The sequence below is a fragment of the Cyprinodon variegatus genome, unplaced genomic scaffold, assembly GCF_000732505.1.
Source record: "Cyprinodon variegatus isolate N-32 unplaced genomic scaffold, C_variegatus-1.0 Scaffold874, whole genome shotgun sequence".
NCBI lineage: Eukaryota > Metazoa > Chordata > Actinopteri > Cyprinodontiformes > Cyprinodontidae > Cyprinodon > Cyprinodon variegatus.
Window position 1 is genome coordinate 16,423 of NW_015151327.1, and position 14,798 is coordinate 31,220.

The window sequence follows — 14,798 nt, forward strand, 5'->3', positions numbered from 1 at the left end:
TGGTGCCCGCGGGCACCACGTTAGTGACCCCTGGTCTAGTAGTTCCCATTGATTTTGCTTGTAAAGCGGGGAGAATGGCGCTAGGCTTACCGCACCGTGACGTCACTGCTGGAAGATGTCAGGAGTGAGGTGTTACTTTATTTGGGGGGAAAATGGCCGCTCCCAGACTCAGCGATTGCAACAAAAATAATGTTTTCATTTTTTTTACTGATTAACACTAAATTCATGAAATCACTGCAAACACATTAGTTTTAGGTATAGATAATGATCGATTTAGCATTCCTTGCAGACCGGACTTTTCCTTTAAAAGTAAAGCAAAAAACGTGAATGTTTCTACGAGTCTCTGATCACGAGGACCCACCACTTCCTTGAGTTTGGCCTCGATCTCCTCTGAGGTGAGCTTCTTGCTCAGCGGCGTCTTCCTCAGGAGCATGTCGCAGTAGTTGGCCAGCAGCTCTGGACACTTGGACTCTGGTTGGGTTTTCATCCCCACCCTATAAGCATGACAGCGATCAGTAAGACATCAGCTCGGCTTTGGATCAGAACCAAAAGCAGCGGCTGGTAGTAAAAATTCTCTTACCCTTTCTGTTTCATTGGAAGCTCTAGTTTGAATATGGTGGCATCATTAACAACAGCTTTATACGCCTGGAAAAGAGAATAAAAATGTAAAGAGAAACTGTCCATCGCCTCCTTTGAATGTTCAGCACAGAAAAACTCACCTTGTCTCGAGCAGTGAGGAAGCGAGGGTCGTCCTGAAAGGCTTCTTTTACCAGCCGACTGAAGCGGTTAAACAGAGTCAGCAGCTGCTCCACATATTTCTCAGAGTCCTGCAGCAGAAAAAAACATTAAAGCAGGTTTCAGATCCTAAAAGCTTAAACTGCAGAAAAAGAAATCTGTTTTCAACCAACTAGTTAAAGGGTTAAACTACCCAAAGCTTGACTCCAACAATTTTACTCCATTCTGCTGTTTTTATTCATCCACCATTTTCTATTATCTATTTACTTCCTCTTCATTAAACAAATCAACACTAAAAACTTTGAATCAGTCTTTAAATTAGGGCTGAAACTAACAATTATTTTGCAAATTGATTCATCTGTTGATTATTTTTTGATTCATCGATTATTAATCGGATAGTTTTTGCTAGACGATAGACGATATTGAAAGAAGAAAAAGATTTTTATCTTAAATTCCAAATGTTAACACATTTCTTTTACAATTTTGGTATAATTGCTGCTCAAGGTGGGTCGCTCTTTCAGCTAAAGACAAGTTTTTGAGTCGCTAAACTCCAGTTAACCATTCATCGATTATTAAATTAGTTGACAATTTTTTCAATAATCAATTAATCACAATTACTCTGATTAATTGTTTCAGCCCTACTTTAAATACATTTATCACAAAATAACAGCATGTTAGGAGCCGGAGCCTTTATGCTGACATGAGGAGTATCTGTTTTTTTCTTTGTCCTTCTGCTGGATGATAAACTGGGGCCTCAGTATCAGATCCTTTCATACTTTCTTTGTGTTTGTGAGATCTCCAACTAGTAAAATAACATTTAAACAAATAACTTTGTAGGAGTTAAGTTTAGAAAGTGAAAGGGAATGAGCAGATAAGGCACAAAAGAAACATATAGAAAATATAGTCTGATTGACCAAGAAAAAGAAGGACATTTAATTATTATAAAAGATGCCCACTATAAATCCACATTTAAGTGGGAACGTAACATTTCTAATCAACAGCTCATATAAAAAAATTTAAAAGGTTAAATATTAAATTACTATAAATGTAATTCTTTTTAGCTTAATCTAGATCTAAGGCTGAAAAAAAACGTGAACCGGTTTCAAAAGGTTCCTCTAAATAAGATTTTTACATGGGTTAATCGGTCCAACTTTAAAGAACAGAGACACTGTTCCCCTCATACTGAAAGCATTCATGAGTCTGAGTGAAAAGCTCACTGAGGTGATGGTCTCTGCTGAAGCCACCATATCGGCCAGGCCGGCGCTCATTATGTGGTCCTCCAGGTCCTTCAGCATGGGATCGATGCCACTGGGAACTTTGTCCATCAGAGAGAACATCAGGTGTAACCCTGTGGTGAAGAGAAAATGGATCCAGTCAGTTTACAAACTATTGTGACCCCAAAAGTCTGCATTCATTAACTTTTTCTCTAATTTCTTTAGATGTTTAAACCTCTCGACGTAGTTCACTGAAACTCTGTATGAAGGTGAAAACATTAGAAGGTTCAGGTTCTGGACTCACTGTCAGTCTCGTTTCGTTTGATCATGCCTGGACATTCAGCTAAGATGGTCTCCTTGAAAGACGTCACCAGCGCATTTACACAGCACTCCATTAACTGGAAGCAGGGAGAGGAAAACATCAGCGGTACTAATAGAAAACTCTGTTACATCATCCCTAGAATAACTCTGTCATTAACTTTTACAGACAAAACAGAGGTAGACTGAGTATTAAACTCACAGCTTGGACGGAGTTACAGTCGCGTCTCGTTTCCAGATACCTCAGCGCTCGTTTCTCCTCTTCTCTCAGCTTTGAATCCGCCTGGCGGGAGTTTAAGACCAAGTTACTGAACACAGAACCATGTCTTCTCAGCAAACGTGAAAATAAATAAAACAATCCGATCATCTTGATTAACCCAACGCTGCCCTAAAACTTCTCCCAGAACGTCCTCCTTGCCCATCTACCAGGGTCCCTTGTCTTCATGATGCTGGTTTTTCTCTAAACGACCTCTGATGCCAGAAACACAACAGCTGCAGTTAAACTAAAATCACAACAGGGTCTGAAGCTGATTCAATTGAAAAATACTTCACTAAACCCAAAGGGGAACTGATCCGAACTCAACATGGATCAGTTTCAGAGAGGTAGTGTAAATGGGAAATAAATCTTCAATTGATTTGTTTTCCATTTACTCAGGTTTTACGTGTTTGATAAAAAAAAAAAATCTGTTTGATGAGCTGAAAAATTAATACAAAAAGGCTAAAGCAGTATTTGTCAGTAGTACACTCCTGCCTTATACTTACATATTTCATGTAGTTCTGGACCCCGTTCTGCTGGAGGTATGATGGCGCCTGTGTTCTGTAGAACCTCTCTGTAGAATCCATGTAAGCCTTCTCAAAGTTGTCCCTGTAGATCTGTAGCTTGTCTTCAGGGTTGGAGCACAAGTTTACTGATCGACCAAAAGAAGGAAATCAGAGAGAAGAAAACTTCCATGAAAGTCTGCAACACTTCACAGGTTCTTCAAGAGTTCATGACGAACAGCTACTGGCTCTACATGTTTTACAACCATGCGAAGCTTTCCACATAGAGTTAACCACAACAAAATCTGTTTTCATAACTCAACGGTTAGTAACCAAATTAGATTTGTAGCTCAATACATAATAATAGGATTAAAAAGGGCATCTGTAGTAATTTAGTTTAAAAAGTGTCTATTCTATGGATTCATTTTATTTGAACTAATTTATTTCTAGTTTTTGGTTCATTTTTGTGTCCGTTTTTGCTGTTACTCTGGCTTAAAATAAATGGAAACCCCAAACTAACCTCCTCAGAAATTTGTACAATAACTAGAACATGTTTTAATGTGTCAATTTAGCCATTTTAATCATAAGGAAGACTGGAGGGTCAAAGGTTGTCCAGGTGGCAGCCACCAGCAGGAGAAACGTCATAAGGCTGCTACTGAGAAGGCTGAATGTTAACAGATTGCTGTACCCAAGCATTCTGATTGGAAGTTGAGTGGAAAGAAAAACGGTGGTGTACATGTAGCAGGGAGAAATGTAGCCTGGGGAATATATTGTGAATATCTTAAATATTGTGAGAAATATTTAATAGCTTAGCAGAGATTCTCTTTCATTTGCTCCTGGGCGTAATTCTCCCTCCCGTGCTGCGGTGGCGCTAAACCTATTTTGCCCTCCTACCTCGCTTCCTGGTTATACTCTTACAGCAGTTTGTTGCAGTGAGCTTGACACAGACATTTTTAAATTATGCTCAATATTGAAGCGTGGTCTGTGCTACATGCTGTGGGTCTAAATACGGCCGAGGCAGCGAGGAAGTGGGGGCGAGTTTAGTCCGACGACGGAGGAACATGAGGGCCAAAAAGGGCGGAGATCCAGGTGGAAAAAGGGTCCCAGCGTTCTCGCGCACCTCGCTCTTCTAGCGGGTCAAACTTCATGAGTTGTTTTCCGCAACTTCTGTAATGAAAACAAAACAAGCCGGCCTCCTGTCTGCGGTCAGCTACAATTTGGGAGAGGTGCAGCGGAGCATCTGTGGAGGGGGCGGGACGTCTGGAGCTGAGGTATTGAATTGCACTCATTGCACTGATTATGTGCAGTATTTTTTGATGTAACTTTTCTACTTCTGTTATTTGTTGTTGTTTCTAAATAAAAAAATACATAACGATATTACAGCTTTCATTGATTTATTTCAAACTTGAAACTTTGTTTAGCCTGTAAGGTGAATAAAAAAAAAAAAAAAAAAAATGAACCAATTAATCGAATTGCATCGTGGTGTATTCTTGAGTATCGAAAATAATCGAATCGTGGGGCCAGGAAATCGATACTGAATCGAATCGCCATGATGGATGTGATTTACACCCCTAATTGAGATGCTGTTTTCATTTTCCAGCAGGGTTTGTTACTGATCCACACAGGCAAAGGTACCAATAGCTGCTTTTACCAGCATTGGGGACCTGAAGGTGGCTATAAAAGCAACCTTCCTGAACACCTGAGCATAACCACAGGTTGATCTTTTCTATCCCACGCACATTGATGCAATTTATGCAGAACGAGAGGTCTGAGTGTACAGCTCATGGACACACTGTTCACTATGGAAGACATTTCTGAAATAAAAATCATTTCTCACTGCTTAAATAAACTGTCTGATTATAAAAACAAGTACCTAGAAACACATCAATGTCTATGTTAAAGAGGGACTAAATAATACATGAGTCATACTTCTTCACTTTTGAATGTATTAAGCTTTTAAGTTTATTATTTGAAGAAAATGAAAAAGAAAAAAAATATATTACTTAAGTAGACAAGCAGAGAGTTCAATCAGAAAAAACATAATTCCAATTTTTATGACCCCCACAGGCAAAAAAAAAGAGTTATGGGACAGAACAGGAAAAGTGCTGCAGTGTATGCGCGTGAAGTTCACATTCAAATGAGCAGGAAAGATGCTCTAAAGATGACTTCAAGCCAGACAGCTGCAAATATACCCAATAGGTTGATTGAAGACATTAACACATTGTGGCTGACCAGCAAAAACCCTGTAGTTGTTTCAGACAACGCTGCAAATATGGTTTCTGCAGCGGAGATAATGTAGCTCATGCATGTCTGCCGTTTCCCGCTGTGTCACGTCTGCTTGCTCGTGTAAGTTTTCACTTTTTCACTATTCACAAACAAGTTTGCACTTTTGAGACAGTTTTGTTCACATCTCGAGTTTAAACTGTCTGATTTACAAGTTTGCACTTTGTGTTTAATGTGACAGGAAAAAACAAAATACATGAGTATTTTGAAACACAGTTGAACCACTTTCATTATTATAAAAACAGATCGAATTGAAATTAATCGATTTAAAACTGTATGAATCACAATGAAATCAATTCAGGACTTTAGCGAAAATACCCAGTGCTAAATCATCTCCTGTCCAAAACAGGAGATGATTTCTACAGTAACAGGAACCAGCCTCTGAAACTTTTTCAATAAATCAAAAGTGTTTCTTACCATAAGACTCTCTCACTCCGATGACCAACTGGGAGTCGAAGGCGTCTCCGAGCCTTTCGGCGTGGACCAGCTTCATGGCGCTGTCCTGGAGCCTGTTTTTAATGTTGGAGAAGATGGACTCGTTCCACGTGTCCAGCATGAGCTGCAAACACCAAGACCAGAATCCCCAGTTTGCTTTAACAGTGGATGAACGCTGGGTTAGAACCAGACAGCAGAACTCTGCTTCTCCTCACCTTCCGGACTATGCTGTCCTCTACACTGGACTTCTTGTTGCTTCCCTGCTTGCCCATCAGGGTGATCTCCAGCTGGCAGAAAGGTTTGGGCAGGATGTCACACTGAGTGAAGAACTTCCTCCACTCAACGATGTAAGCCTTCAGGAGCGCCGTGTCATCCTGGTGACTCAGCACGCGCTTGGATAAAAGGTTAGAAGCAAAAGATAGGGCTTATCTGCAACATTTAATTCAGGACAAAAAATAAAGAAACATGCAACAAAAATGGCCTAGGTACTGAGGTCATGACAAAACCTTTACTTTTAAATATAAAGTCAGCTATCTGACTGAAAGACATCTGAAGTCATCTTCTACCCTAAAAATCAGTAATGAACATTTAAACAGAGCCTAATCCAAACAGCTGCTTAAACTAACTGGTCATATATTGGCATAGTAATTAAAGAAGGTGCTAACAAGGAGGAAAAAAGGTGCATTAAGAATAAACAATATATATACAGTATATCAAGATAAGGAGCAGCTTTTAAACCAAAGTATATCCCAGATATGTGCAACTTTTTACTCTGTGAATAGACCATTAATTACACTTAGAGGGTGTCCTAAACAATTCCTATTGGTTGACCTGTAAGCATAATGCTGCTACTGCTATATTTCTCCATGGGGACCGATTTATCTACCGGTATATATATTTTTTTAAGTTTAGGTTTTGCTCTGATTAGAGCATCTTCTCCACATGCTTGCTCTGTCTGCAGCAGAGGCTGCGCTAGATTTTTCTGGTTTTACATTTTCTTTAAAGTCATAATTTATTTCTACCCATCATTTTTAATGGTAATAATTTATATGCGAAATTTTCATTCATTTAACTGATATCCAGTCCAAAGAAGCTGAACAGAGAACCCACATAAAATATGGAGCTTTTTCACTGCTGTGAAAGAATCATGACAGTGGATCAAGTGACAAAACAAACATAAATAATGAAATTAAATGATCACCCAAAAAAAGAAAAACACAAAAACACAAATTCTCACAGCTTCACACCTGCTTGTAAGTTTTTAAAAGTCTGCAGCTGGATTCTTACAAAGGCATTTATCACCACCATATTGCACTTTCAGCTCTGACTGTTTTATTTTTGCCCTGAAAACCGATCCCTGCTGCCTTCCAACAGATAGAATTACAAATACAACTTTAGCCAAAGCTTTAAAATCTAGGAAAATGTCACCAAATGAGGTGATCTGATGAGGGTTTTTTCTTAAGAAGTGAGGAACAGCTAATTATTACACTTCATGCCCCCAAGATGTCATGGTGTGAATTCCTAACTGTCAAAATTACAAATGACTTTCAGATTTTACTGTCTAACACGACCCATGATCTACTTCATGGTTCATCCATCCATCCAGCTATCTATCTATCAACAATGGTTTTCTTCTTCCAAAGTTACCATTAAAAAAAGGAAAAAATTAAATGGAAAAAGAATAAAAAAACACAACAACAACAAAACACTAATAATTGTCCTGTGTTAAGATTCTGCCATGTAAGTGTTGCTCCCTGCAGCTCCTCCAGAGCTATGATGCACCTCCTGACAGTGGCAGTCCATATCATGGTTGGTCTGCAGTTGGTTGGTCTCTCTTTTGGTTAAGTTCATGAATTAAACAAGACTATGGAAGGTTTTAAAAGTTTCAGATATTGTTTTAGAGCCTTACCCTGCTTTAAACGTCTGCTTGATCTGTCTGCTGTGTTTTTAACTAGAGTTGTCTTGATGCAACTTGATAATTTCTGTTACAATTTGATAATCCAGCTTTGATAACATCAGATTGAGACATTATTTTTAATTAGGTCAAGCTGTTTGAGTATAAATTAACACCACATTTTAAACAGTTATATTTATAAGTAAAAAGACTAGAGAAACAAATTCTTCTTGCAGTAAAATCCACTTTTAGTTTGTGTAAAGATGAAAAGAAATCAACGGCATGCCTTACTGCTTGAGCTTGTTTGATGAAATCTAAGATGTCCTCTTTCAGAGCCTGGTGGATCTTTGCAGGACCTTTGTCATCCCACAGGCAGACGGCATGGACATCTCTGTATAGACCAGAAGGAGACAAACAAATGGAAGTTTTTGTTGCCACTGAGAAGCAACACTTCCAGTAATCACAGTAACAAGTGCAGAAAGAAAAGAAAAAAACGTACGAGAACAGGTCGAACCACTGTTGTTTGGTGACGGACTCCTGCCGTAGCAGCTTCAGCACGATGGGGCGCATCAGATCCCATTTATCCTCAAACTGTAGGGAGCCTTTGTTCTAGAAACAGAAAAAGGAAAAACTACAAGATACACCAAGTGGAACTATTGTTTTTTTTTCTTCATTTGTCTATATTTTATCCTTCTCTGTTCATCTCCTACTGTTACATAAAATATCTAAAACTTTCTTCTGTCATGGTAGGCAATACAAGCAAAGAAGTAATTCTTTACCGTCAATAAAATGAGAAAATTAGGTTTAGCCTGAAGTTCATAGCAAGAGCACCTTTCCACACAAGAAGACTCTAATAAAATAAGCCACACCCATTGCTGTTTACACCACTCCATTCTTTCCATGCCAGACGAGTTTGTCTGCTGTGGAACTTTAGTAATCCATCATACAAAGCTTGGATACAATTTCTCAACAGACCCCAAAACAAACGCTGTGGGATAAAAATGTAAGAGTGCTCCTCCCTTAATAATAATGTAAGGAGGAGCTTGAGTATCAGGGAGCTGCTGTTCCTCCACATTGAGAGCAGTCAGCTGAGGCGGCTCGGTCACCAAGACGATGAATTACTGAGCTGATCCATCTGCTGAAGTCACATTATATAATGTCTCAAACAAACCTATATATAATGGCTCCATATGAGGAATATCTAGTCATTTTCTACACAACACAGGGGGTACGTGCTAATAAACCACTACGACAAACTCTGCACCAAAAATTTTAAGGCATAAGGCATAGAGGTATAAATTGACAAAGAATTTTCCTTTTCTTATTATTTACTATACAAATATAATTTTGGTGTTGTTGACAATGTACTTTATTTGTTCAGATCAATGGGAAAAATTTATTTGTTTCTAACATGTACTGTTAGTGATGTTACGAGATGAGCTAAGGCTTCGAGGCATGCGTCGAGTAATGGAGGGGTGTTTCCACGAAGCGCGTGTCAAGGCGTGATTCATTTAGATGGAGAGGCCAATATTTATGACATCCGAGGCCTCGGTACAGTGATACCACGTCACTGCTTTGGGAAGTGGTTCAGGAAGCGCAAGATTTTTGACAGGCATTTAAATAGCCTCACTACTCAGTCAAGATGTGGGAGTTTGCAGGTGTTGCTGTCAGCTGTATAGAGTTTGGAGAGGTTCTTAGAATAGTCTGGTTGTTTTTCCAACCAATCTAGTTGCTTAAAACTATTTTGGTTAGAATAAACAATGTAATAATCAAATTCTGAGCAAGCCACCGTACACACAGTTGTAACATTGGTGTTAAGTAGTATTTTCTCTATTGAACAGTTGGTTATATCACTTGATGGTTCAACCTTTGACTTTTGAAAGTTGCGATTATACTTAATTATTTTGGCTAATGAGACTAATTTGCATTGGTTTGCACTAGTAAAAATTTAGATCGGTTAAAAACGCTGCCAAATTAGGTCGGTTTAGCCAAAAGATTGGTTGAACTCAATGTCCAACCTGATTAAAACCCAAAAAATGTGGAAAAACTATTATGTTTGAATAAAAATGACTAACACCTTTCATTTTGCTCATCATTGCCCAATTTGCACAAAAACTTTCACTGTCTGCTTGAGTTTATTTAACTAAAATGGCAGAAAAACTGTTTACCTTAAATGATTGTTCTAAGAAATTTTACACTTAAAAAAAACTTACAAGAGATTTTATTATACACACCAACCATTAACAATTTGAAAGGAACTCAAAAGAGGGGGGAAAAGAAAAACTATTGGGGAAAAAAATCACAGATTTTATTACAAACTCTAGTTATGTACTACTGGTGGTGACATGTTCACATGGAGCCTCATAAACTGTTGGGATAGTTGAAGCAATTTGGCCAAAGGGTTCAATGCCTCATGAGGCTTCATCTCACCATCACTGATTGTCAAGACAAAAAGGTTGCCTGTGCATTACTGCTATGAATACTGGCCAAGTTTATGGTGCAATGAATGAAAATGCAGCCCTTTTGAAAACTAGGCAGACACCTGTTACAGAGAGAACAGACAGAAAGTCTGTGGCTGAATGTATGGAAACGGTGAGGAGGAGGGAAAAAGGCTAATGACAGCTGATCCAGGCAGCACCCTTCTGGTCTAAAGAGGCTTCAGCTCTGCTGAATGACAGCTGATGAGCTTCGGGACCAGCCCGGAAGAAAACTGTGGTTATATTTACAGTACCAGAACGAGCAGTAAAACGTCGACTCATCCCAAGGTTCTGTCCCTCATCGGCTCCAGTTGTTTCTACCTATTTTAGCGCTGCTATAGCTCCTGTGTTTAGCTGCTACATCACTAAGAAGCAGCTAATGTTAGCTTGAAGAAACTAAACTGTTGCCAGTTGAGGCCGAACCCTGACAGCGCCGGTATGACCCGGTGCTGTTCGGTAAACTGGGACCCAAACATTTGCGTTTCACTGTGAGAATGACAGGTGCTGCAGGCAATAATAACTGAATCAAGGATCCTACCTTCAGCAAATTAGACGGCGCCGCCATGTTCCCTCAACTTCTCCTCTCGAGAAATCTCGCGTGAACTTCAAAGTGGGGAAATATGCTGCGTTTGTTTCCCCTCAGACGTTTTATTATTAACTCAGACGCAACTCCTTTAATCTAAAGTTGTAACTACGCTGTTACTTTTTATGATCCTACATATCTCTTCCCCATTATTAGAACCTCAATTATAACAGCGATTCTAACTATCAATATACATTTACAAATACACTTTTAATTACATAGAATTAATTATAATTTTGCAGTAATGCTTTTAGTCTAGGCAAAATTTGAACGGGTGAATCAAGAAACCTATAAATGTGAGCCTCCTCTGCTTATTCTGGCCTGGCCTGGAGTGTTGCTGAAGAGTGGCTTGTTGTGTTATATAACTTATTTGGATAAAATCTTTGCTCCTGGACGTAATGTACAAGTGTACTTTTATTTTTTTATTTTTAATTCAGTGAGCATAAAATAGTGTACATTAACCCTATACTATATAGAAAATTCTTTTTATTTTTTTTTAAGTCAAAACTATATATTCAAATGCTCTGAGTGTTTTAATTGTTCAGACTGTACTCACGGGTTTCTGTATAAGTAGTATAGCTAACATAAAACTATTTATTGCTATTCCAATGCATTGTTTAGAGGAGACATTGGGTAAAGTACCATGTTCTCTTTGTTTTAAGTTAAAAATTCAAAATACCTCAAAAACTTCTGCTGGTGTGTGCGTATATTTTGAGTAACTCCAAGCACTGCAAAAGTGTCTTTACTGGTCTTTGTGCAAAAGTAATCAGGCACCAAAGGTTTATCTGAAAAACTGCATTTAAGGTCCAGATCATCACTAGAAGAATGGATCGTAATTAAACCAGATTTAAATTGACAGCTCTGACCCCCTGTCTGTCATTTTTTTTTCAATCGACCCATAAAACAAACACTGAACAGCCTTTAACTTCCAAAGATTATTGAGGTGCTGGTCCTGTATGAGCCATAAAGACCAATCAGGTCTTTGGAGAACTGCGATTTTCGCAGAGCCAACCTGAAACAGCATTTATTGTCTTTGCTCTGGTACTAAAGAAAGGACAACAACTAATCATTAAAAAATGTGTATAAAATGTTTGTTGCTTTAGCCAGGAAATATATATATTTTGCATTTACTGAAGGTTTAGATCAAAGATTTTTTGCCAGTCTCTCTTTATCCCAATAAACATGCTTACAGCCTTCAATAATCAGCTACTATGGTGTCAAACTAAAAAGGCTCATTGCACAACCAAAACCTGCCTTTATTAAAAAAAAGAAAACAATATTTAATAATAACAATAATAATAATAATAAAATGTAGTAATTTTGAATATTTACAATTTAAATTGATCAACAGTGCAGAAATCTTTGGGTTGTCAATGATTTTTCAAAGCATATTTGATATTTGAGGCCTTCACTTGATAAATGGACAGAAAATAATCTCCATGTCGACCTTGAATGTCCTGGTTTTTAACCTCAGCACTGTTTGGTAAGAGTTATAGCAAAGACAGGTTTTCACACAGATCATACTGAGTTGAATAAGAGGGAAAAACATATTAGAGCAGTCCCTGGGGATGGTTCCTGCTCCACATCCACCACAGTCTTTGTTATCATTCCTTTGCTTGCCTTACAATCTTGAGTAAAGCTTTCCAACATAAGCAGGACTGATTTCAACTCTCACACAAAAATAACAGGACAGATAGCATTTAAAAGCAAACAACATGGTTTTTGAAAAGAAATGTTGATATCCAGCTGAATGGAAAAGTATCTAAAGATCTTGTAAGTTTCCATGAACCTTTAGAATTTCACCTGATTTTAGGGTGCAACTGATATTTCCTCTATTAAATAACCAGGACAGGAGTCTGCTCCAACCTCTCTGAATTAAAAAAAATACAAAGAAGTTTTCTTTTTAATGACAAAAAGATAACTATTTGATGTATTACGATTGTGCAAATACTGCAGTGCTGAAAAACAATCATCACTAACAATGAGCGGACAGGTCAGACATACCTGTTTGTTGGAAGCTTCCTGTTATTTCGGCACTGAGTCAAGTTGATTCTCATTTTTAACTGAATGGTTTTCAAGAAACCCTTCCTTTGGGAAAATTAATTTCTATACTGAGACTAAACTAAAACAAGCTGCTCTAGAAAACTGTAGGCAGACACTGTCGTTAATGGGAGGACAAACTAGAAGAACTAAAACAGGTCTGTAAATTTAGTCTTTTTGACTTAGTCAATTCTCTTTTTTTAAAAATACAAAAAGAACTTTTCATCTTTCCTTCTGTAGGGGAGTCTTAAACGTTTACAATAAATATGTCAATGTGCAAACAACAGCAGCTCTGCAACAATGTCTACACGATGGAATTAACAGCTGATCTAAAATTTGTGTAAGAAATTCATTTTAAAGAAATTGATAAAACTTTATGAATAACAATCAATAATGCATAACATTTATAATTATATTCTATAATTAGTGATAGTTTCTGTGAATAATATTTTATGATAATACTTAATTAATATATTTTATTGTCAGTCTAACTTTTCAGACATCGATCCAACTTTGAAACCAGTGTTTGTGGATCATTCTATATGTGAACTATGAAAACCTCAAATCACATATTATGATTTTCCTTTTAAATTCTGGAATTAACTTCAAGAATAGTTTGGTCAAAAAGTCTTTCTGTTTTATATGGCTTTGTGGGCCTACTTGATAAAAGAGGAACAATGTGTTGTGAAATCAAAATAATGAACAATATTACATAAATGCCTTCATTTCTAATTGGATCCATCTGTTATGCTTTTTTAAATGAATTTAAACTATGCTGCATATTCCCAGATTTTATGAAAAATGAAATGTGTGAATAATCTAACTGGATAGAGCAATAAATACTAACTGACCCTTAAGTTCGAGATCAGCCTGTTTTTCAGTGTAGTCCTGTTTCTCTGACTGTGACTGGCTGAATGTGCTCGCTTTATCCTCTGACATGAAAGCTGGCTCGGAGCCCGCCTGCCTGGTTGTCTGTTTCCTGGACGGGGCCGCCTATGGTGCTGGTTTACAGTTGTTTTTTTTGTATCGCTGCTTCTTTTTCTATGTCTGCTTCTGTCTCTTTGAACCCAAGTCGGCCTCGGCAGATGGCCGCTCACGCTTCTTCCTTTTTAAAGGGAGTTTTTCCTCTCCACTGTCGCTAGAAGCATGCTTGGTGTGAGGGATTGCTGAAGAGTCAATGAGTTGATGCAATCAATTGGTTTTCCTTAGATCAGAGGTCTTGAACAGAGGGTCCGCGACCCCTAGGGGGTCCACGGAGGTACTGATGTGGGGGTCAGGAAAGTTTTGGTTGATTAGACTTTTTTTTAATATATATTCCCCTTGCAAATTTTTTCCACTAATTGAAATGTCTTTAAATTCGCATTAACATGAATTCAACACACTGTAGTAAACAGATAAATGGAGGCAGAAGATGTCTTTCGGTCATCAATGCTCACATTCAGCGACACACAGGAGCTCTTTCAAGTTGGGCACCGTTTCATTCACAACACCTGTCCCATCAACCAGGAATCAGAATCAGAAATATTTTAATAATCCCAGGGTGAAATTAATTAAATTTTTTTTTAACATTACTTCATCTGTAATAAAATGACTATAGGACCAGTTTGATATAAGACAATTTGATACAATATATGTAATTAGGGGGTCCCCGCTCCATCTCGCCATCAGTTTGGGGGTCCTTGGCCTGGAAAATGTTGGAGACCCCTGCTTTAGATAGAAAAGTTTTAATCAATTTGACTGTATGATCTGGTTGAAATTTAAAGTGCCTTGAGATGATATATGTTGTGAGTTGGCGCTATATAAATAAACTTCATTGAAGTGAATAAAGAAAATTTTATTTTTTTTCTTTCTCCTTTTAAAATCATACATGTTCCATTCTGCACAATACTGATATGTGATTTTCCTTGTTGATTTTATGCAATGATATTGAATAATACCCCTTAAACAAAAAATAAATAAACGAACAAATGACTGCATATTGGATACGTCAATCAAGCCCTCTTCAACCAATCAGAGCGCTGGAGGCGGGTTTTAGTAACACGAGGTTAGACAGATTCGGA

The 14,798-nt window shown here is 37.9% G+C and overlaps 1 protein-coding gene across 1 annotated transcript in view; it reads right to left on the reverse strand.

Annotated features, from left to right (window-relative positions):
* The window catches only part of cul5 (cullin 5), a 27,026-nt gene extending 16,330 nt beyond the window's left edge, over positions 1 to 10,696 (reverse strand). The window contains exons 1-12 of the mRNA XM_015397612.1: positions 10,654 to 10,696; positions 8,138 to 8,247; positions 7,930 to 8,029; positions 5,960 to 6,136; positions 5,727 to 5,868; positions 3,030 to 3,175; positions 2,470 to 2,550; positions 2,254 to 2,347; positions 1,953 to 2,083; positions 720 to 827; positions 581 to 645; positions 362 to 494 (exon numbers count right to left, since the gene is read on the reverse strand). Coding sequence (XP_015253098.1) covers positions 362 to 494; positions 581 to 645; positions 720 to 827; positions 1,953 to 2,083; positions 2,254 to 2,347; positions 2,470 to 2,550; positions 3,030 to 3,175; positions 5,727 to 5,868; positions 5,960 to 6,136; positions 7,930 to 8,029; positions 8,138 to 8,247; positions 10,654 to 10,680 — 1,314 coding nt within the window. The 5' untranslated portion in view covers positions 10,681 to 10,696. The remainder of the gene's footprint in view (positions 1 to 361; positions 495 to 580; positions 646 to 719; positions 828 to 1,952; positions 2,084 to 2,253; positions 2,348 to 2,469; positions 2,551 to 3,029; positions 3,176 to 5,726; positions 5,869 to 5,959; positions 6,137 to 7,929; positions 8,030 to 8,137; positions 8,248 to 10,653) is intronic.
* Between the last annotated feature and the right edge of the window lie 4,102 nt (positions 10,697 to 14,798).